This window comes from Balaenoptera physalus, assembly GCF_965194825.1.
Source record: "Balaenoptera physalus genome assembly, chromosome: 10".
NCBI classification, from domain to species: domain Eukaryota; kingdom Metazoa; phylum Chordata; class Mammalia; order Artiodactyla; family Balaenopteridae; genus Balaenoptera; species Balaenoptera physalus.
Window position 1 is genome coordinate 65970463 of NC_138889.1, and position 24043 is coordinate 65994505.

A 24043-nucleotide genomic window follows, 5' to 3' on the forward strand; every position below is an offset into this window, starting at 1 on the left:
TCAATTTTACAATGGCCTGTGGATAGGGAGTTGTGTTTCCAAGGATACAGCAGCCTAGAGGTAAAAATTGAGTTGTGATAACAGCCACGACAGAGTTTCTGTTGCCCTGCCTTCTCTGTGGTGTCACCTGCTTCCTCAGATCCTCCCCAGACGTTGTCTGGCATGTCTCACAAGTTCTCTGAACCTGGGGTTGATTTTGTATTTTGAAATTTCAACTAAATTTTATAAAATAATTTTTTAAAATAGTATAAAATACTCATTATCCATGCCATTAAGCCTTCAAAAACCTTATTTTGAATGGTTTCATAAATTTCTATTACGTGGACAAGCTCTAAACAACTTTTTAGTGTTGGACTTGTGGGTTGTGTCCAGTCTCGTGCTAACATCATTCCATGGTGAACAACTGTGTGCAGACATGAATGTCTGGCTTTCCATTTCTTTGGGATGATCTGTATCCCCTACTTTGTGTCACACATTGTCACCTGGGAAGCCCACACAGTGCCATCCAACCTCTGCATGTGAAGGAGACCTTTGTGAGGGTAAGTCACAGCTTCCTCTTGCCCTCTCTCCACTGTGGAGGGAGGGAGTGGGAAGCTGAGGGGACCAGAGACAATATGAGCCCCCGCTGCCCTCCATGGGTCCATAATCGCCATAAAACTCTCCTCCATCAGCCCAAACCAGAGTCCCAGTAAAAATGAACTCAATCAAAGTAGCCTTGGAGAGAGAGCATGGGAGAGTCTAGGGACGTGGAAATCTGAACATAGTTTTCTGTTCCTAACTCCAGCCTATCTGCTCTCATGAGCTTGTGGGCCCCTTGGCCGCAAGAGAGGCCTTGGGCTCTGCTGGAGTCCCAAGAGAGAGAATTACTTAAGAGCTTTGTCCCTGGTGGGCCAGGGGAGTGCTGGGAGGCCAATATGGAGAGGTCTCTGGCAAGACCAGGAAGCTCTGAATCCTGTGAAGAATATGGCCCACAGCCACTGGTGGGCGCTTGAGGGCAGCAGGTGTGGGGTCTTACTGAATTCTTGCTCTGGCCAAGAAGGATGGAACAGGTAAACTGAGCCATCCCACCCCCTGAGGCAGGGAGTCTGAGGCAAGGGCTTCAGCAGGGGATTGGCATCTTGCTTGTTTCTGCTCAGCCCGTTCTAGGCAGAGAGACCATTTCACCTTCCAGCACCCACAGAATTTCCAGCAATGGCCAGGCTCTACTCCACAGCAGGTCTCACTCTGGCCTCCTTGAAGAATCAAGGAGCCCTTTCTTACTGCAAGTTTGCTTGGCACAGCGTGTGACTGTGACATCAGTTCCAAGCATAGATGAAATTAGCATTTCTCCCACGTGCTAGCCATGGTCAGCATTTCCAGGAATGTTCAAACAGGGCCCAACTGCCGGAACTGAGTTGCTTTTACACTTACTGTAATGTCTAGGAATACATGCACTCTCGGTAATGCAAGCTCTAACAGGGTTAGCGAAATTTCAGTTGTCCCCCTTTTCCCCAGTGACGTCTCCCAGAAGGGAAAACAGTTGCATTTGGTCATGATCTAGGCTGTGATTAGGTCCGTTTGTTCCATGATGGTCTGTCTGACCCTTCCTGGTCTATCTTCTACCTCATTCGAGTTGCCAGTCCTGTGTTTATGTCTCTGTCTCATGATGATGGCCATCAGTTTTATAATGGTCTCCATGTCCCACAATGTTGGTCCCTCTGCCACTTAGTTCCCTGAGAGCATTGCTCTATGTCTGAGGCTTTCTGAGTCATGGCCACCAGAGGGCGCCCTTGCACTACTTAAAGTCTGTTGGTTGCCAGTTTACATTCCTTTTTCTGAGTAGTTTTCCAAGGGCCTGGTAAAGAAAAAGCACCTTCTGCTTTGGAGAGGCTAGATTGGTACACAGTAAGTGACTAAAGCTTCTGGAGATTCCTCTCTTGGTCACCTTTGAGCCATAGAATGATGACACCCAAGTATCTTACTCTATCCCCACCCCAATATCACTCCAAATAAGCATACTTCTTTTCAAAACATGGTTTGGAAACACAGTTTTAAGTAAATCTTCTAGGGCCCACTCTCCTTCCAATCAGATTGTAATCTACAAGCCCCTGTATACAAAAGTCCTGGACCTTCCACTTTCCAGGAGAAACCCAGGCCCTGACCACCAAAATGAAGTTTCTGGGGCTTTCCAGCCAGGGAAGGAGTGGTACCAAAGCTCATATATAGTCCTGGGCACCTTATGAAAGAGCCTGGTCTCTCTCTATGTTACTAGAGTTTTGGGCGGGTGAGTGAGGGGCCCTCACCAAACTCTGGAGCTTGGAAGAAAGAGATGGTACAAGGCAGGGTCACGTCCAAACAGTCCCAGGTAAGACTACTTGGCCGATTGGGATGCAAGAGATGGATCGAGGTAAGGGTTAGCTGAGAAACCCCAGAATGCAGCTGGAGAGGGGACATAACTTAGTTTGGGTCCCCTGAAAGTAAAACATGTGACAAGGACTTGTGGGGAAGGTAGTTGATGGGGAAGGTAATCTGTATTAGATTCCTAGGGTTGTCATAAAAAAGAACCACAAACTTGGTGTCTCATGACAACAGAAACGTATTCTCTCACTGTTCTGGAGGCTGGAAGTCTGAAATCAAGGGGTTTGTGGGTCATGCTCCCTCTGAAGCCTCTGGAGGAGGATCTTTCCTTGCCTTTCCCAGCTTCTGGTAGCCCCAGCTGTTCCTTGGTTTGCAGCTGCAGCACTTCAGTCTCTGCCCCTGTTGTCATCTGGCATTCTCCTTGTGGTCTGTTTCCAAACATCCCTCTTGTAAGGACATCAGTCATATTGGATCAGGGCTCACCCTATTGACCTCATCTTAATTTGTTTACATCTTCAGAGATCCTATTGCCAAATAAGGTCACATTTCCAGATACCAGGGCTTAGGATTTAAACATATCTTTTGGGAGGGACACAATCAGCCCGTAATGTGCTCCAAGAAGCAGAAGTGAATAGAGACAAGGAAGGGAGGAAAGCCTACCATGCAATCTATGGTATTAAGCTGGTCGTTTCCATTCCACTGAGTATCTTCTAAGGAACTGTGTAAAATACCCCTGAGAATTCTCCCGCTGAAAGACTTGAAGGCTGGGACATTGAACCAGTTCTCCCGTTGGTTGAAGAATTTCTTAGGAGGTTAACTTCCTCGTACTTACAGGCTGCATCTACAGGTGGGCTGAGCGTACTTCGCCAGCTGATGAGGAGAGCTTGCAGTGGGTTGTGAACCCTGTGCCCGGAGCTGTCCACCACAGCTGTGCTGAAGTCGGGGAGGTTATGGGCTATGGCACAGGGAACAAAAAGTGTCTGTGAAGGTACACCCTTTGTATCACTCAGATCTGCTCATGACCCACAATAAGTCCACTCTGTCATTGACTCTTAAAGGCGGTGGTCAGTTGCAAGCTGTGTTAAAAAAAAAAAAAAACTTTCAACAGGAGAGTCAGTGGAATATAGTTCTCCTGCTGTGGTTGCTCCTAAGCCACTATTAATATTCATCATCTCCTTCCCAAAACCCAGCAACCAACGCTGGTCTGGATTGCTTGTCCTGAGGGTCTGAGCCCTTGGCTTCTTTGCCGTTATCAGGCTTTGTTGGCTGTGATTGCCTAGTCACTGTCATCACCAGGCCTGAAAGCACCAAGAGCCACTCCAGCACCCAGGTGTCAGGTGAATCCTCCCTGATCCCCTTATGCAGAATGTCCTTACCTCTTCTGGACAGTCAGGGATGATCGCTCCCTCCAATATGATACCTCTCTTTTTGTCTCATGGTCCACTGGCATGAGGAGCCCAAAGTGGAAAGCTTCCCATGTTAACCAGTGGAAGATGTCCCCCACAGGATCAGGTCCTCTAATATAACAGAGCCAGTCATAGAAATGGCAAACAGTTTCTGCGAGGAGGTCCCCGGGGTGATGATGAAAGGGGTCAGTTCTACTTCACCCCTTGGCTTCTTGGCCCTGTGTATTCTAACTACCGGGGACATAGCGCTATATATTGGCTGATAGTTTAATGCATATACTGCATCCTGGAGGACAGTGTCCTCATCCACAGGGTGTCATCCTAAAGCTGGCTCCTTAGCTGAGCCTTTCAAAGGGCATTCCCACTTTCTACCCTCTGCTTCCAGGTAATGAAGTATATGGTGAGACCCCTTGTTTTACAGAACCATTGTCACAGTCCTTTACCATAATACACACCCTTCAGCTGAGATTTCACTCTACAGGATCCCAGGTTGATAATGAGACATTCTGTAAGTCACTGGAGAAACGCTGCAGCATGGAAGATAAATCCATATTCAGAAAAGCTTTCAGTTCCAGTAAGGAGAAGAAGTCTGATGCAGTCAGCCTGCCAAGCGCTGGGGTGGGCTCCTCAAGGAGTGACACCGTGGTGAGGAGCCAGGCCCTGCGACGAGCATTCAGTAGCAGCAGTAGGCGTCAATAAATCAGCCTTGGTGAGAGGAGTCCCTGTCCTCGGGCCTATGCAGAGCTTCCGTCTCTGCCACCTTCCCACTCTGTTCGTGGGCCCAAGCACTCACTTGGTTGAGGATAGAAACCAACTGATATCCACCAAACACGTCATTCTGTGTACCTGGTTGTTGAGGGCCGCCTCTTCTGCAGCAGATGCTTTCTGATGAGCAGTGACTTGAGACTCAAAGATCTGCCCAGTCTGACGCCTCTCCTATTAGTCCATCCACACGCCTTTCCCCCAGACTTCCTTCTCCAGTATTCCAGTCTTCCTTCATCCAGGCCTCTGACCAACCAGTTGAGTTATTCTCCACTGCTCCGAAGTCCATGTATATTCTCACCTCAGGCCATGCCTCCCGACATGCAAAGTTGATGGCCAAGTGTACTGCCCACGAGGAGGGTTTCCCTCACCACTCACTCACCTTTAGCACTTGTCCCCAGTGGGTGTGCGGTATGGCTGCAGTTCATTTTTGGTTTGTACCATTGTGTCAAGCCAACCCATCCATATGCCAGGTTCAAATTTTTTTCCTCCTACAGCTGTGGTGGTCGGGAACCCCCCACACGCGTGAACGTGAGCTGAGGGAGCAGGTTGGTGCAACGGGTGTATGACATGTAGTCTAAACCACCTTTCCATGCAGCTTACTTGTGCCCTCTGAGCCTGACCTAAAAGTACCAGTGTCATCATACAATGAATCATCCTTTCAAGACTGGTGAACTAGTGAACATAATCACCCAGTTCATGACTGGGCCAACTTACGACTGGTGGCCCAGACTGCAATGGGCATTTCTAGTCATACAGTGTCTTGATGTCCCATTTTCAGGTCTTTGCAGGCTGTACTTGGGCCTGGTAGCACACCGTGAGCTGCTTTTTCAAATGAGTAGTTCTGTGCTGCAGAAGGCATGGCTTAGCTCTCAAACCTGAAAGCTCTCCTTTTGGAACTTCCCACAGACTCCATCCACACAGGGTTCCCATCTAACACAGAGGCCTCTGGCACTGTTGGACTTTCAGGTCATAGAACTCAAGAGTCAGGGCAGCTGGGACCTCAGCTTGAACCTGCTGAAGATGCCTTTCTTGCTTTTAGAACTAAAAGAGATAGTGGGTTCTCTGGTCTCATGTAATAAATCCATTCCCACATACTTACCTCCCCGAGCCCCCCGACACTCAGTAAACTACCAACGTAGTTCTTTTCTCAGGGTGGGTTCTCCAGAGCCAGACTCTGAAGTGAATACTTACATACACGTGATTTATTAAGGAAGTGCCCTAGTGGTGTGATGGTAAATGATTAACAACTGGCTCTTTGGAAAGAAAGCCTTGATTTGTAGCATTTGCCCATTTCCATGAATACTCCGTGGTGAATGCTCCCACCAAGGCCAATGCTAACAATTGGCTCTTGGTTCTGGTCAGCTCCAGCACGCTGCTGAAATGCCTCTGCAGGAGACAAGGAAAGGAGTGGGTGCAGGAGGACAAGGAAGTAAAGCAAGAATGTGATCTCAGAGACCACAGGGAGGCTCCGGAGTACAAGTTACACCTCCGTGTTGCACGTGCCCAAGGCAAGGATGCTGCACTTTCATACGCCTGCACCTAAAAGGTGTTAGGCAAGGGCCACCCAGGGTGGAAGTAAATTCCTAGGTACCTATGGCTCTTTGTGTAGCTTCATAGTAGGAAGGCAGTCCTCTGAGGAAGAGGTGCAGGAGTTGGATTTTAGAAGCAAGAGTAGATAAAAGCTGTTGGTGAAAGTGAAAGGTGGGCAGGACACACATAGGAATAGGAAAAAGGGACCCAAAAGGATCCGAGCAAAGCACCAATGTTGTCCTCTACACACCTCACTGCAGGGCCATCACCATATCCAGGCTTTAGGGAGTGATCGCAGCAAATGTATCAGACCAGCTCCAGTTGCCCTTGCCTGAGCCTTCAATCCCGAATCACGGGAGAGTGCTCCCAGGTCTGTAAATTCTCCCCTATCTAACGTTATATTCCAATCTCCCCACCCGAGTCCCAGCCCAACACCCTCAAGTTCTGCTCCCACATAGGCTCTCCATGGGCCTACCACTGTGTATCAGACAGGGTTCAAGCAGAGGAGAACCCACTCTCCAAAAGAGGACAGAGACCTTTGTCTGTCTTTGAGTGATATCCCTTCTAGCTGAGTCACATGCCCCTTTTGATATCCTGGAACTTAAAAATCCTGAAATTAAATTACTATTTACACGTCTCGTATTAGATGGTAAGGGAATGGGAGAGGTGAAGGAAAAATATCGCTTCATATATACACAAACATATTCATATCAGGAGAGGAAGAGCTCTTTCTACCAGCAACGGAGCCTCAGCATAATTTAGGGGTTCAAGGCCCCCACCTTCCTCAAAATCTGCTCATGTGTCCTCATCCCAGTTTTCAGGTCCTACCCATCCCCAATCTCTTTAACAAGACTCTGAGTGGTTGAGAATATAATTTGCATTATACTCTCAACCACCCAGGGGATTAGTCTCTGGATTTGGGTTTGGTTTTCAGGAATCTTGGCCCTGAAGCTACAAAAAAATAACAGTTTCTTTCAGGGCAACTAGAGAAGATTTTATGTTCCTTACCAGGAAGAAGACCTTGAACTAAGAAGTTAAAACACTGACCTTATCATTTTTTCCCAGGTTGTCCATCTGCACATAGAAGCAAATGATCAACCCCATTATACTCTTTATTTTCACTAAAATGTTCTATGGCAGCAACTACTTGGTCATCCAAAGCCTTGCCTTCTATAGGCATTTGATTACAAATGTCTTTAGATTATAATTTGAGTAACTGTTTCGCTCTTGCATGCTATGTTTTACCATTGTCCCCTTTGCCTATGGAAATAGGGTTGTTAATAATTTAAAATCTAATCAGATCCAATTCTGGGTAATCCAAAACCAATTCAGAGACCCCATCCTGGACCCACTTCCCCCATACCATTTGATTCAGTCAGGGGTCAGAGACACAGAACAACTATGAGTGATAAGGAGTAAGGAGTTCACTATATGCATTAGAGCTGACGGAATCACAGGCGTTGGTGGAGCAGTCTTGAAGAAGCTGAAGGGGAGATTTGGCAAGAGCTGGAGGAGCCACCAGCTTGGACACTGTCCCGTGCCATCAATACCAATCAGCGACAGCTTGTGGAGCTGCCACAGTGCCTGGCCCTGCACAGACCTTCAGAGCATGTGTGTGCATGCCCATGTGCACATACTCACACACACACACGCACACACACACACACACACACACACACATGCACACAGGCTGCTGCTTCTCTTCTGCCTCCAAATCTCACACAAACTATTTCTTGGGGCCATTGTAACATAGAACCAGACAGGGAGGGATGTTCTGGAAAACATAGTTCCAGCTTAGCTAATTTGACACAGTACAAAGCTACTATGTACGTAAAGGCCAGATCTTTGGAAGGCTGAACCAGGAAGCAAGAGTGAGAGAGTGGAAAGAGTGATGCAAGAAAATGAGAAAAAAAAGAGCGAGAGAGAGTGCCTTATTGAGCTAGTTACCTCTGTAGCAACCAAGGCGTACTCTTGCAAGGACTCCATGAAGAGCCATGTAGAAAGGCCAACCACCGGTTCTCCATTAACTGGGTGTTGGCCTTGGGATAACTCTCTTATACTTCCAGGCAGCACCTGTGGCTGTCCATGCGCTGTGTTTCCTTCAAAGAAATTCCTGAGCCAGAAAAGCGGAAACACTGTGGCAGGTTCTTTAGGTGGGATGCTGGTAGTATGCACAGAACTCTCCACCACAGCTGTACTGAAATCAGGTGGGTCTGGGGAGGGGGCACAAGGCACCACCAGCATTTGCTGCAGAGGGCTTGACTCCAAGAGCATTTATCGTCATAGCAACCCAGGTATCACTCACGTCTGGGAAGGAAGAAACCTACACAGGGCCTCAGGGAGATTTGGAAGCAAAGGCAAGGTTTGAGCTCAGGGTTCCTACGCCCAGGCCAGAAGGTACTTTCTGAAGTTCTGCAATCTAAAGCATGTGTTACCAAAGGGAGAGGATTAAGTGATACACACTTTTAACAGTAGAGGTGGTTGATACCACCAGTGCTGAAGGGGGCTAGGATTCTGGGGTTCTCTGCCCAGGTAAGTAGAGTTTGCTAAGGTCTTGGCCCAGAAGCCAGCACCTTCAACTGCGGTGGGACCAGGCACAGTGCCCTGGGCTGACCAAAGCTACTAGTGGTGCCTCCATTGGCCACTTCTGAGCCAAGAGCGCTTGTCCTACAACCCCACCTGCACTCCAAGTCAGTGATGCACAAAGGGATCTTTGCATATCAGCGTTTCTTCAGGGGAATGCACAGGTTCCCACCTCCACTGCCCTGCCCCTTGGGTCCATTCCAAACTCCACTGGAAATCACATTTAAATCTGAAATTCAGTCAGTGGAATCTTTTTAGCAGGAGCAGCCAATGTCATTGATGTTGCTGAGTTACAAGCAACATCTAACTCAAGCTGGGACTCTTAACCCCTTTGCAGGCTAAGTTGGGGTCTAACTCAAGCTGGGACTCTTAGCCCCTTTGCAGGACATTTGGTCCTGTCAGAAACATCCATGAGCATATTTGGTCCCTGCCAAATGGTTTTGGACAGGACCAAATATCAAGGACCTTTTGGCGTAGACCAAAAGTCTCCATGGACATTTTGGACAGGACCAAATATGACAAAATATCAAGGACCATTTGGTGTGGACCAAATCTCTCATGGATGTTTTTGACAGGACCAAATGTCTGTTAACCCGTCGCCCAGCTCTGAAGGCAGTATCCAGAGAAGCCTTCTGCAAACTGTGAGAGGGGCTGCTTTAAAGGTATGATATTACTTTATAGATGTGAGTTCTAATGGGGGCAAGTCGTCTCAATGTCCAGGGCCAATAAGGCAATCTAGTTGGCTGGTCTGAACCCAAGGGAGAGGCCAGGGGCCAGTGACAAAGCTTCTTTTGCGTCTGACTCTGCACCCAAACTGTGAGCCAGTCAAGGGAGGAGTCCATGTCACATTCTCAGTGCCCACCCCAAGATCTGGCAAATCAGAGCAAGTTGCCACCTTGCTTAAAATCCTTCAATGACTTCCCATCCTAGACTTCTGGTCTAGGATATAGACCAGAATCTTCATGGCTTTCAAGGACCTGCATCACTTGCCTCCAGACCTCTACATCAGCTGCATTTCCCTCCACCACCAACCTTGGGCCATGGATTCCAGGTCCAGTGTTACCCTTTCTTTTTCTTAAACTTACAATATTTCTTTCCACTTCAGGGCCTTTACTCACGCTGGGCTCTGTGCCCGAAATGTTCTCATCCCCAACGTTACCTAATTAACTTATGTTAATCATTCAGATCCCAGCTCAAATGTTACTTCCTCAGGAAAGCCTTTTTGCATCCCATCAGACTAGACCAATTCCCTGAATCCCACCTTCCTGCACTTACATTCTCAGAGCATTCGCTACTTTATCATAGCTTTTTAATACAATTTGTACTTATGTATTTGAATACAAATGCCATAGTAATAAAGCTCAGGTAAGCAAAAATACAACTTTCCTTCTCTTTTCCTCTTACAAACAGCTCTTTAATACTCATTTCTACCAATGACAAAATTTAATCTTGCCAATTCAGGGTAAACTCAGGCTCTTCTGGAAGTTGCTCAATCTTGCTTTGGTGAATAGTCGATTCAGGATTCTCCTCCTACACAGAAAAGAGTAAACGTAGCAGGTCTGAGAAGGTGTGCTTGCAAGGTTGGCCCTTGGCTAGCATCTGGGAATTTGAATTTCAGGAGGGTTCCCCCCATTTCCTGATAAGAATGGCTCACTGTGCCTAATATGTTTATAAAAAATATGGTTTATGCTTTCTTTGGGGATTCCAACTTTTGGCATGTGCTAGGTAAAGGGTGCCTAAGCAACCAGCCCCCAGTAAAGCCCCTGGGCATTGAGTCTTCAATGAGCTTCTCCGGTAGACAGCATTTCACAGACGTCACAACTTGTTGCTGGGGCATTTAGCCTGTCCTGTGTGACTCCACTGGGAGAGGACCCTGGGGAAGCTCATGCCTGGTTTCCTCCAGGCTTCATCCCATGTGTCTTTTTTCTCTGCTGATTTTGCTTTGCATCTGGGCAGGAAAGGACTAACTTAGCAGGCCTGGGTTGCTCAAACCTTACACATTCCAAAGAAAGGTTTGTCTTCAGGACTGGTCCTTAGCCTGGCTTCTGGGAGATAACCTCTGGCCCCTTAGAATATTCTGCCTGATAAGAGGCTTTGGGCCATGCTGCACCAGTTTGACCAGATAAGTTTATCCTAAGAAAATGATTTATGTAGTAAACTCTTTCTGCTCTGGGGAGGCAGGGAAATTGTCATGGTAGCTGAGGTCAGTCATACAGGCACATCAATATGACTTACCCTCCATCATAAACCTTGGACACCAAGGCTTGGGTGCGATTCCCTCATTGGCAACATTGTTGCTGGGAGAATCACATGTGTTCTCATGTGACTCCACAGGGAGGAGTCACCTGGAAGCTTGCACGTGATTTCTCTTGCTTTGCCCCAAAGCCTTTTCTCTTGGCTGATTTTTTTTTTTTTTTTTTTATGACTGTGTTGAGTCTTCGTTTCTGTGCGAGGGCTTTCTCTAGTTGCCGCAAGTGGGGACCACTCTTCATCGCGGTGCGCGGGCCTCTCACCATCGCGGCCTCTCTTGTTGCGGAGCACAGGCTCCAGACACGCAGGCTCAGTAATTGTGGCTCACGGGCCCAGTTGCTCCGCGGCATGTGGGATCTTCCCAGACCAGGGCTCGAACCCGTGTCCCCTGCATTGGCAGGCGGATTCTCAACCACTGCGCCACCAGGGAAGCCCCTCTTGGCTGATTTTAATCTGAATCCTCTCGCTGTAGTAGACCATAACCAGGAGGATAAGAGCTTCTCTGAGCCCTGCCAAGTCCTAGTGAATCATTGAGCCTAAGGGTGGTCTTTTGGACACTGACATAGTATCCTTTCCCTATAATAAATGATAGCAATGAGTAACAACTATATAATGAACCCTGTGAGTTCTCTTAGCAAGTCATCAAACCTGGGGGTGGTCTTGGGGATCCCTGTTATTCTCCATCGCCCTTCTTTCCTAAGCTCCTGAGAGAGAGGGGTTTCTGTATCATCCTATCTTCTAGGGAAAGGAAGGTATCTGATCCGTGATCATCTCTGTAAGAACTAACTTGTCTCATCTGGTTCATGTTGCCACACCTGCCAACTTTGTTCATGTTTGCCATCCCACTGTAACCTCTCTGGTCGTCTGGCCCATGTACTCCGCATCCTCCTCACGCAAACATTTAAGCCCGTTTGGGTCTACCAGCCCTCTTAGCCCTTTCATTTCCCTTATAGGAAGCCCAGAACTTTCCATGGCATTTTCTGGCACCATATTAAGGAAAAGAAACTCCGGGAGGCCCCTGGCTTCAAGACCATTAGTCTTGAATCAGCCATTGTTGATGTTCCCACCTCTGGCCATGAATGCTGGGAGCAGGGTATCTGTTTCCTGTGCACTAGGCTTCCCGCAAATTTCACTGGGTTTCTGTTTCCCCAGCTCTCTATATTATTCCGCCTTGGATTATTTACATCACTATAAATATTTGTGGCTCAGAAAGAATGTAATGTTCTTTCTAAAGTTATCTAGCTAACTCGCTCTTAATATTCAAACTAACTGCCCATCTATTTTCAGATTTAAGTTTTGAAAATTCTCAATCATTGATGCATTAATTTAAGAGCACTCACAATTATCATAAATATTGCAACATTGAGTCATGCGATTATAAATATACATGGCAGAATTTTAACCTATAAAGCACATGAAGTGATTTTTCCTCCAAGTTCTGCCTAGAATGTTTGTCTATATTTGAAAGTGAATATTCAGATGTTAATAATAAATCCAAACAAGGTGCCTTCTTCGCACTCTGGAGGTTGTATGCAAGTTAGAGGTGACGGGAACACCCACAGTCACATGATTATTGATCATTCACAAGTTCAGGGTTGCCAGATATGGCATTTGGTGTCCTGGCCTCCAACAAAGCTGGAGCCAAATTGGAGTCTGTACATAGTTTCTGTCACTGCTTTTTCTAGTGAGACTAAAACAAAAAACAAAAAGCAGAGCAAGAACAACAAAGTATATAGACAGATATTTTCCCCAAACCTTTTCTTTCTAATACCAGACCCTGAACTCCTGACACTCAACACACCTTTTCATTGCATAGTCAGCTCTTGCAGTTGCTCTTAGAATCGCTACCAGAAATTTAAAGAGCATTTTTGTTGTTGCTGTTGTTGGCTTGTTTACTTGTTTTGGAGCTTCAGAGTTGAACACTGACACTGACCCTATCTTTTCACAGCCAGCCCTGCCTGGCCCCTTGCTCAGGCTTCCAAGAAGCCCACAGCAGGCTTCTCCCGCATTCAATGAGAACCAGAGCTCTCAAGTGTGGGATTACTTACCTGGGGAGATGGAAAGGTCTGTTCCTGCCTTAGACAGTGGAGTCGGGGACGCTAAGAAAAATTACCTGTCCATTTGTGCGGACTTCTTAGATCTCCATCCCCACCCCTTTCTTCATTTACAGAAAGCCCTGAGGACTCAGAGTAGGGTTGACGGGGTGCTCTTGTGAAGATGTTCCTGCCATTGTGCCCATTTGGGATGGAGAGGAAGGGGCTGGTGGTTGATGGGGGAGGTTGTCATGTGGAGGTTGTTCAGCTGGGCCTGTGAAGGTGAAGCCACCACTCTGTGAGTGTGAGAGTGGGGATGGCCCATCATATCAGCAAGATCATTCAAAGTGCCAGTCACCTGGAGATGAGGCCCAACTCTCTGAAATGGACATCTTCTCCTCTTGACCTTGGGCATGCTGGTGTCAGGATGACTAGGGAAGAAGTCTTGTAAGAGAGTCTACCTTTTGGAATCGGAATATAGATATCTACAGATGGCCAGAGGAATGGCACAGGGACCCTGCATTTATGCATTTCATGTGATTGCTCTGCTTACTTTCCCTTAGTTGTTCCTCTAAAATTAGTGATGTCATTAAAGATCTAGCCTGTTCTAGATCTGAGAACATGGGGACTGGGTCCACCAGGGCCAGATTGTTAAAAGAGGAGCATTGCCTCTTAGGGTGACATGGGGGTAGCAATGGGAACAGAAACTGAAGGGAGAGGATGAACCTTCAGGGCGCAGTGGAGGGTGCACCTGGTTCTAGCCAACAGGACATTCTTCCAGAGTTTTACTTTGGAGAGTATGGAACTTGTTTTAGGATAAGGAGTGGTTGCCCTTCATAGCTTTCCATCTCTGTTACAGCAGAGAATTTTTCCTTCCAGGTTTGTTCTCTGGGGACATAGACTCCCAGGTCCCTGTTCCTCATTTTGCCATGGTGGACCCTTGGTCCTGGGTCCTCTTTTGGATTTCTCTGCTGCTTGTTTGCTCTCCCAGAAATGCGCTGGACAGTTTGGCCTTGCATGGCTGAGGGATTCCACCTTACTGGAGGGTAGCCAGGACCCTAGTTCCAGGACCACTTGTCCAGGCACTTCTTCACAGATAGTCCCAAGCCCTCCAGCCTTTGAAGGTTCACTTTTCTTTAAAATGCAAATAGACTATTTCCAACCTATCTCCTTTTATTTGGGGAAGTCTAGTATGCCCTCCCTAATATGCCCAAGGATTTCCAGGAAGGGGTGTGTTCTCCTGGTCTCCTTTGCCTTTGCATCCCTGCTCCTAGCTTAATTCTTAATCTCCAACCAACTGCTTGGCTTGCTGTCCTTCTTCTCCACTTTGTCTCACGTGTGGATGGTGCGCTGCCTTCTGCATTGTCCAAGCATCATTTCAACAAGGTGATGGTGCATACATAATCAGACTTCTACTGAAGGCTTGGAGATAACAACGCAGCACCACAGAGCAGGAACCCACTTAAAATAGCATGTTAGACATCTTTGTTCTTCAGGTGCCTTGGTCATCCCTGCCTAGGAATTTCTCATCAGCTACGTTCCCTCTTAGACTCTAGCCTTCTGCCATTCACCCTCTCTTCCTACCCAAGCCTTTCTCCTGTATTCTCTCTCTCCAGACTTATTCCTCCCACCCATTATTTAACTACCATACAACAACACCTACGTTCCTAATGCTTTACGGTGCAGGGCAATTGAGTAGGCTTGTTGCAACTCTTCTATGCAGACTAGTTGAGACCCTTCCTCTCATAACCAAAAGGCCTATTAATCAGCTTTCAAGGAAAAAGCACCAGCTCCTCTGAGATGAATTCTGCCTGCCTGGTTATCTATGGTATAAAACAACAACCATTTCATAATGCTCACAGGTTCTCTGGGTCAGGTGAGGGCATGGCAAGGATGACTTGTCTCTCCTCCACGATGTCTGGGGCCTCAGCTGGGAAGACTCAAGCAGCAGGGGATGACTTGAAGGGCTAGAGGATGTAATCTTCTGAAGGCTTCTTCACTCATGTGTCTGGTGCCTAATTGTGGTGACTTGAAGGCTAGGTCAGCTGAGACTGTCAACAGAAGCATCTACATGTGACTTTTGCTTATAGCTTAGGCTTCCTGACAACATGGCAGCCACATGGAAGTCAGACTTCTTACACGGTGGCTCAGGGCTCCAATGAACAAGGGAACACTGAAAGACCTTTTATTACATAACTTCAGAAGTCACATAAGCATCCAGAATCAAGGCAAGGTAACATAGATTTTACTTCTCAATGAGAGGAATGTCAAAGATTTTGTGACCATGCTTTAAGACTGCTGCACAGCTCCCTCCCACAGAATGCTGACACACAGCTCCTGGCATTGGTAAGGGTCAAGGGCCCTTCCTCTGGGGCTCTGTTAGGCTCTTCCATCTGCCTAGCCCAGGGTTCCTCCAGGATGTCTGGGATGTAGCTTCCCTACAGCTTTCAGCCCTGGTTCAGGACACCGGGCTTTGGGCTTCTTATTTGTACTTCTTCTTTGGGTGTCAGGATTGGGAGATGGAGGTCTGGGAGTCCAGTACACCTGCTCTTGGCTCTTACAGCTATAGAACTCTTGTCTTTTGTCAACAACCTGGTTCCCTGGGGGGTAGAATCTGTGTTTATTATTTCTACCTCCAGGGGCTTCCCCAAGGCAGGCTACAGGGGCCTGGTAGTCACGTGGGTTGGAGTGGGTGATGTCGCTGGAGCGGGTCCTCTTTATTGTGGGAGTCCCTTCTGAGGTCCTCTTGCCCTTCCATCAGTCCTTTGGAGAAAAGACACCTTTGGAGGCTTGTCTTATAACATATGGGTCAGAAGCAGTGGCTTCTGGTTCTGCAGCGTTTGTGGGAGGCCCCACAAACTCCGCACGTTCTCCAGATAGGGAAGTTCAGCCATCACCCCTACCCAAACAGTGAAATAAGCCTTCACAGAGTTGCAACGAGTTGATTTTGGAGTCCCAATCCACCACTCCTGAGGTTATGGGTGTGCCAAGAGTCTCACCATCAAGATGTGGCTCAGAAGCAGTAGTTCTGTTTGGGGGGCAGAGCATGCAGGTCAGTCTGTAAACCCCAAAGGGGGTAACAGTGGCTGCTTGCTGCATACAGCGTTCTGCTGAGCACCCGGCCCTTGGCAAATCTGCTTAATGATGCTTTGGGGCAGGTCTGAGTGCGTGGCAAATTTCAGAGCTATAGGGACCAGCAAGTTATGTAAGTGAGAGAAGCTGGCTGGCTGGAGCCTGACGCTGATGGGAGAACACACCCCCCGCCCCCCCCGCCCCCCCCAGCCCCGTAAGGACAGCAGCCACTTCTCTGCTCTGTACCTGCCGTGCTGAAGGCAGGCCTAGAGTTGCCAGATTTTTAGTTTTCAAGACAGAACAAAATCCCAGTCTATTAAATCTCCCAATTTGTATGCTGTTAATGAAAAAAAGAAAAAAACCTGCTCGGGATAAACGAAAACACATTTGTGAGCGGGACTCAACAGAGGCTCTGCCAGCTGCAAGCCTTGTGACCCACAGGGTTAACAGGTAAGGCTAGTTCCATGGGAGTTGACCCTGATCCTTGGATTAGTGTAGCTCAGGCCCTACCGCCCTGCCCTCCACCTCCAGGGAACCTTGGAACCTCCACCCGGGCCTTGCTCTCAGCGTGTTAGCGCAGCCACCGCACAACAGCGGCATAGGAAGGCCCTTCTTAGGCTTCCGCGACCTCGGCAATAAGATTATATCTGTAAATCCCCGCAGGCAGCAGCCCAGGGTGGGGGAAGGGAAGGGAAAGAGGGGCGGGGCAGACCGACCGCAAGGCCGGCTCACTTACCCCAGACCGCCCCACCCAGCGGGCCCCTCGCCCATAGACCTTCCTCCCTGGGCCACCCTCAGCCAGGTGTAGACGAAGTTAAGCCAACACAGCTGGGTTTTTTTTTTTTTCCCCCAAAGGATTTTTAGTAGTAATGAAGGGGAAAGCACAAAGGAAAACAAACAGAAAGAGATGGCCTGGAAGTGGGAGTGTTTACAGAGCTTGGTCCTCGGAACCCAAGGGGGCCACAATATGCCAGGGGAATCTGGCGGGGGAAGAGGGAGGGAGAAGTGGATTTTCACTCGGTTAAGGAGGCGGCTGAGTCTCGACAGTTTTAGGAAGGGGGCACTCCAGTCGTTAAAGGATTTCCCTGCTGGGGGGATGGGGGCGGGGAGACGGCGGGAATCTTTGAAATTCTAGGATGGGTATTCCCATTCCTGAGAAGGGGGGCACTTGGCCGTGGCAGGTTGGAGGGGGTGAATGGGAAAGGCGGGGGCCTCTTCGTCCAGGGTGCCTGTGTTATTGGGCGTTTATCCCGGACTCCTGCGCCAGCAGGAGACAGGAAAGCCTCTTAGTCCCGGTCCCGGGAAGGTTTGAAAACAGCGGTGCCCTAGTGAAGCCGGAAAAGATGGAAAGGTTGCTATGGCGACGTGGGGCACACATCGGAAATAAATAAGCAGTCCGGGCTGCAGCAGCCGCGCCCCCGCGGGACTCGTGCGCGGGGGAGGGGGCCCCCGCGGGCCCGGGTCCCCGCAGCCCTCGCGTCCCCGCCATTGGCAGAGCCGGAGAGGGGGTCACCCCCCCGGGGGTGGGGGCGAATGGTACAGTCCTCCGCCCGCGCCCTGGCCGGGCCCGCAGCTAGCAAGCGAGCTCAGAGCCCAGCGCCGCTGCCGCCCCTGCCAGCGTAGCCCGGAGCAGAGTCGTGAGGCGGAGATGGAGGGAGTCAGCAGCCACCGGACCCTGTCTTACAGCCGCTGGAGCTACGACAGGTAGGGCGGGCGCCTGGAGGATGGGCTCCGCCAGGACCTCCGCGTGCCCCTGCGTGGGCGCCCTCCGACGCTCGCACTTTTGCGGGAGAAGCCGGCCCTCTGAGGGTGAGAGCGGGCGCTCACGCCCAGACCCCCTAGGGTGTACTCGGACCCTCGAGCGTCCGGGACATCGGTACCGAGAGCCTCGGATGTCCGAACCCGGAGCCGAGCGACAGTGTCCTCACACCCGCGGGGCAGAGCTGTCAGAGGAGGGCACCGGGGCACTGGGACCCGCGAGCTGGCTGCCGCCTCCCACCCTCCCCCATTCCCACCCCGGCTATCCTGCGGGTGTCGATCGGCTCTGGAACAGAGCAAAAGAGCTTGGAGGGACTGCGGGGCGGGGTGGGGCGAGGAGGGGCGCCCCTCAAGTCCAGGCCGCGCCCCCGTTTGGCACCGCCGCCTCTGCCTGGGTCTGCACCCCGCGGGGCCCTCGGCGGGGACAGGGCTAGCCCAGGGCAGAGTGCCCTGGGTCGCTGTCCGGGACCTGCGAGTCGCTGCCTGCTGGGCGGAGCTGGATGGCAGCCCGAGGCCGGCTGTCGGGGCGCCAGGAGCGGCACCGGCGCCCGCCGGGTTGCCAGGCTCCGTGCCAGCCCCGCGGGGATGCAAATCGGCTGCCGGCGCGTGGGCGGTTTGGAGCAGCGCTCCCCACGCACTAGTTCTGGAGGAAGGGATCATGCATCCTTACCGATGAAATGAGAAAAAGGACAACGGAATGAGTCGGTCATAACACAGAGTAGATTTATTCTGAGATTTTGTCCTTTCTACCTTTTTTCGGTGTGTTAAATAACACCCCTCTTTTTAAAATGAGGTCATGATGATAGTAAATAGATTTTTGATGTTGTTGATGTTGTTGTTAAAGTCCGTAACCCCACGTCAGTCTCCAGGATTCTGAAGTTAAATGTTCTGATCCATGACCCTAAATGGTGAGGGCTGGAAGAGAAACTTCATTAGCCGGGCCGCTCTCACCTCCCTGAAGTCTTGCTTCCTGCCGTCCTCCTCTTCCCTCTGCTTAAAACCTTCCTGCATCTCTGACAGCCCTTGTTTTTAGAGATTCAGAGAAACAGGTGTCCCTCCTGCCCCAGGCTAATTCCCCTGGGACCCCTCCTTACCCTCCCTCCCTGGGTCTCGCCTCCCACTGACCCCATCTCTCTTCTCCATCTTCACCTTCCCCTCTTTACTGGCCATCTCCCCTCTGCCTGTAAACCTTTTCGAATCTGTCTTGTCTCCCTCGGCAAGATGGGTGCAACTGGATCACCTCTTTATTTGCTTTCATTGCCTTCTTTAAGGAAAAATATCAGTTTGATTCTGTTTCCTCATCAACCCTTCATTGCACAATCCTAGCAATCAGCCTGCAGTCTGCCTCACAATTCCAGTGAACTTGCTCTTTTGAAAAGCAGTGCTCTTTATGGAGAGGAACTCTAAAATGATTGGTATATTAACCTTAAAAGAACGAAACCTGAGACTTCCCTGGTGGCATAGTGGTTAAGAATCCGCCTGCCAATGCAGGGAAAACGGGTTCGAGCCCTTGTCAGGGAAGATCCCACATGCCACGGAGCAACTACGCCTGGGCGTCACAACTACTGAGCCTGCGCTCTAGAGCCCGCGAGCCACAACTACTAAGCCTACGTGCCGCAACTACTGAAGCCCGCGTGCCTAGAGCCCGTGCTCCGCAACAAGAGAAGCCACCGCAGTGAAAAGACCGCGCACCGCAACGGAGAGTAGCCCCCGCTCACCGCGACTAGAGAAAGCCCGTGCACAGCAACGAAGACAAAAATAAATAAATAAATAAAATTTAAAAAAAAGCAACGAAACCTTAGAGCCTGTGTTCCGATCCTAAATCACACATTTATTCACTTAATCAAACATGTATTGAGTGCAAACTATGTGCTGGGCCCTCGAGGTACAGAGATAAAACTACATTAATTCCTTCCCCCACATGAGCTCACAGTGATTCTAGTAGAAATACATGGTAGCATATACCAAAGGTCTAAAACATACATGGGAAGAAATTTTTAAATTGAGATAATTCTATATAGAACTAAACTTTTTTTCCTCCTGCATAAACAAACAAAAGTAGCAAGACTCTGGAATTAGACAACCTGGATTCAAATCCTGATTCCACCTAGCTAACCTTGAACAAATTACTTTTCCTCTCTAGACTTGTTTCTTCATCTGTAAAATGGGGAAGTATCATGAGTATTAGATGGGGTAATAAATATAAAGGGCTTAGCCTTCTGCCTGGGACATAGTAATAAGTGGTACCTATTTCTGTTTTATTAATAAATACTATAAATATCTCTTGGGAACCCTGGTTTTCCATAGAAACTCAGTTTGAAAATCATTGTTCTCCTTTTTAGACCCTTAAATATAGATATTTCCAGGGGTTCTGTCCTCAGAACTCTTTTCTTCTCACCCTGACAACCTCACTTTGGGAGCTGTGAGAAGAAAACAGTTTCCCTGGCCTTGGTCCAAACTAACTGAATCTGATTGTCCAGGAATGGGACCTTGGAATCAGTATTTGTGTAAAACTTCCCACATGATTCTGATACAGCTGGAAACATTGATCTATACCGCCCACCTCCGTTTTCTAGTTAACTACTTAGTTTTCAAAACGTAAGTATTGAATTATTCAAAAAGTTACACAGTCTTCAAAAAAGCTGTTAAAAAGATTATACAAGCAACAAATGCATATAGTGCACAGTTATTAAAAGTGAAACTCAGTGATTCTGCAGCCCCCCAACTCCAACCCCTAGGAGTAAACCACTGCTAACAGTTAATCCTCACTTTCCTTCCCTGTTCTCTGGCTTCTGCCCCTACCATATCTTTAAACCTGGGAGGTACTCTGTGTCACATTCCAATTGAAGTTGACCTCTCTGCTGTGTGTAACCTATTCATTTAAGCTGTTTTCCCCTTTGCTTCTTTGTTTGTTTGTTTTGTTTGTTTTGTTTTTTGGGGTTTTTTTGACCATGCCGCTTGGCTTGAGGGATCTTAATTCCCGGACCAGGGATTGAACCCAGGCCCCCCAGCTGTGGAAGCGCCAACCCCTAACCACTGGACTGCCAGGGAATTCCCTCCCCTCAGCTTCTGAGGCCATTTAAGTATCATTTATCAATTTCTGTGTAACAAATCACTCCTAAACTTAATGGCTTAAAATAATAACTGAGTTAGCTCAAGATTTTGTGGATTCACAATTTGGGCTGGGCTCAGCTGGGTAGATTTTGTGGTCTGGGCCAAAATCAGCTTTTCTTGGCTACACTGGCTCACATACCTGGTGCCTCAGCTGTGAAGGCTAGCCCATCTGGGGCCTCTCTCCACAGGCCCTCTCATCTTCTAGCAGGCTAGCTCAGGTTTGCTCACATGCTGGTAGAAGGGCTCGCAGTGAGAGAGCAGAAGCTGTAAGGCCTCTTGGGGCCTAGGTTTAGAACTTGCACAACATCATTTTGCCACATTGTTATTGGCCAAAATAAGTCAAAGGGTAGAGAAGTAAGCCTCACCTCTTGAAGGGAGGAGCTGGCCGAGAATTCATGGCCATTTTTACAATCTATTACAATATACTGCCTACGTTTTCTAAATTGCTGCCTCCTCTTGGTTCCTACTGTCCAAATGTGAGCACATGCCAGAGCTTTCTCCTCTTTTCCATTCTGTTCCATTCCATTCTATTCTCAGTTATCAACTCAATGCTTTATTTATTTATTTATTTATTTATGTGGTTGCACTGGGTCTTAGTTGTGGCAGGCAGGCTCCTTAGTTGCAGCACACGGGCTCAGCTGTTCCACAGCATGTGGGATCTTCCTGGACCAGGGATCGAACCCATGTCCCCTGCATTGGCAGGCAATCTTTATCCACTGTGCCACCAGGGAAGTTCAGCTCAATGCTTTTTTAATATAGAAATCCATGTCTTCAACCCCAATCTTTTTGTTGAGCCTTAACCCTACATCTCTACATGCCTGTAGACCTCTCCATCTATGGGTTGGCCAAAAAGTTCGTTTGGGTTTTTCCGTAGCATCTTACAGAAAAACCTGAATTAACTTTTTGGCCAACCCAATAGGTAGTCCACAAACACGTCTAACTCAACATGTTCAAAATCAGACCCCTCATTGATAACTCTGTATTCTCTATTTAGCATCCTGATAGTCAGATGAATGCTTCAAGACTTTGACATTGACCTTGAACTTTCCAAGTCTAGTCATTTCATCTGTCTATTCTTATCTATACCACTGATTATTATGAAAATAAAATGAAACAATGTATCTAAAATGACTGACACGAAGTGTCATTAAGTCCAGGTGTTCTCAACAGCTTGGCACTTGGCTAACCATCTTGTCTCTACTCAAGGCCCAGTCATTATCCCCAAAAGTTTCAGTGTCCATGTCAGTGATTAGCACTCCTTCTAATTTCTGGATCTTCCCATTCTAGAGACTTCTCTTCAGTTATTTACAGGATAAATTTCTAGATGTTGATACCTGGAATTGCTTCACTTCTGATATCATTTTCATGAACATCTCATTCTCTGGGATGACACTATAGGGTCATCCAGTGCCTTCATCTGTGCATTTTCTCCTGGCCTGCCAACCTTTTCCTGGCCTCTCTTCCCTTCCCAGCCTGGACCACATGAGAGATTATTTAAATCACTCACTACCAGCACTTTGTATTTCCTCACATATGCTCGCCGCCACCCCAGCCCTGCATGTATCAGTGTTAGGCTCTCCATCCCCCTTTCTTATTGTGGCACCAGAACACTGTATCACAAAAACTACACAGCTACGCAGGTTGTCCTTACTTTCATGGTCTTCGTCTGCAGCTGGGACATCTCCATCATGTCTCAATCTTTTCATTTCTCCTGGGTTACCTTCACTCCCATTCCCTACAGCAGCTTCTCCAAACCATCATACTCAAGACCCCTATTACTTGACCCTGACTCCATACCCCCATACTCTAAGCAAATGGTATTGCCTTTGAGAAAAATTGATCACATCCAGCTTGATCTTCTGCAACTTCCTGTCTCTGCATCACTTCTACTACACTTCAGTCACTCCCTTGTGGGGACCTTTTCATTGTTTCCAAATCTTTGCTATTAGAAACCATTCCATGATAAACATCCTTGTATAACATTTTTTTCCTCATGTCTGATTATCTGATTAGAAGAGGGGTTGTTAGTTTCAGATTTGGGGATTGTTACCAGATTGTTTTCCAGAAGGAGTGAATTGATTTATACTCCCATGGTGATTATCTGTTTGTGAGTTTGATCTCCCAGACTTTGAGACCATGTAGTACAGTTGCTCAGAACTTGAATTTTGGAGTCAAAGTGACCTGACTTCAAAGCCCAGCTTCCTCAATTATTGGTTATGTGACTTTAGGCCGGTGACTTAACCTCCATCTACAAAAAAAAGATAATAATAATTGTACCTGCCTCTTGAGGGGGTCCATTCATTTAATATGTATTTATTGTGCACCTCCTAAATTCCAGACAACATTTTAGGCATGGGAGACAGAGCAGTGAACAAAACAAAGTGCCTGGTCCCAAAGTTCCTACTGTCTAGTGTGGGGAGATAAACATAGACCAAAATAATATATATATATATGTACACACACACACATATACATGTATACATATACACACACACATATATATATCAGTGCTAAGTGAAATATGATATGGTAAGTGTAAAGAAGAAAAATAAAGCAGAATAAGAGGGACAGAGTCTGACTACATGCAAGTTGGGCTGGTGGTGAATATGCTGTAGTATATAGTGTGATCAGGGAAACTCTTTCTGATAAGGTGATATTTCAGCAGACACCTGAAAAAGCCAGAGAGTGAATCATGTGGCTAATGGGGAAGAATGTTCCATGGAAGGGGAAAAGCAAGTGAAAAGGTCCCGGTGTAGGAGTGGGCCTAGTGTATATTTGGGAACAACAAGGAGGCCAGTGTTTCCTTGTGCCTCTTTATAATACTTCCTTTCTACTACCCCCGCCATCCCACACTGCCCCCACCCTCAGGGAACCACTGGTCTGATTTCTTTGCATTTCTTAGAATTTTGTATAATGGGAATCATTCAGTATGTACTCTTTTTTGGTGTGACTTCTTTCACACAGCATAGTTATTTTGATATTTTTCCATGTTTTTGCATGAATCTGTAGTTCATTTCTTTTTATTCCTGAGTAGTATTCCATTATATGGAGATACCATGTTTTGTTTATCCATTTACTTGGGTTGTTTCCACTTTTCGGCTATTACAACTAAAACTTTGTGACTATTCATATACAAGTCTTTGCATGGACATATGTTTTTATTTCTCTTCGGTAAATACCTAGGAGCAGACTGGC

The 24043-nt window shown here is 47.8% G+C and overlaps 1 protein-coding gene across 1 annotated transcript in view; it reads left to right on the forward strand.

The window, feature by feature from the left end:
- Positions 1-17571: 17571 nt before the first annotated feature.
- The window catches only part of TUB (TUB bipartite transcription factor), an 84685-nt gene continuing 78213 nt past the window's right edge, over positions 17572-24043 (forward strand). The window contains exon 1 of the mRNA XM_082476354.1: positions 17572-17680. Within this exon, the coding sequence (XP_082332480.1) occupies positions 17625-17680 (56 nt within the window). The 5' untranslated portion in view covers positions 17572-17624. The remainder of the gene's footprint in view (positions 17681-24043) is intronic.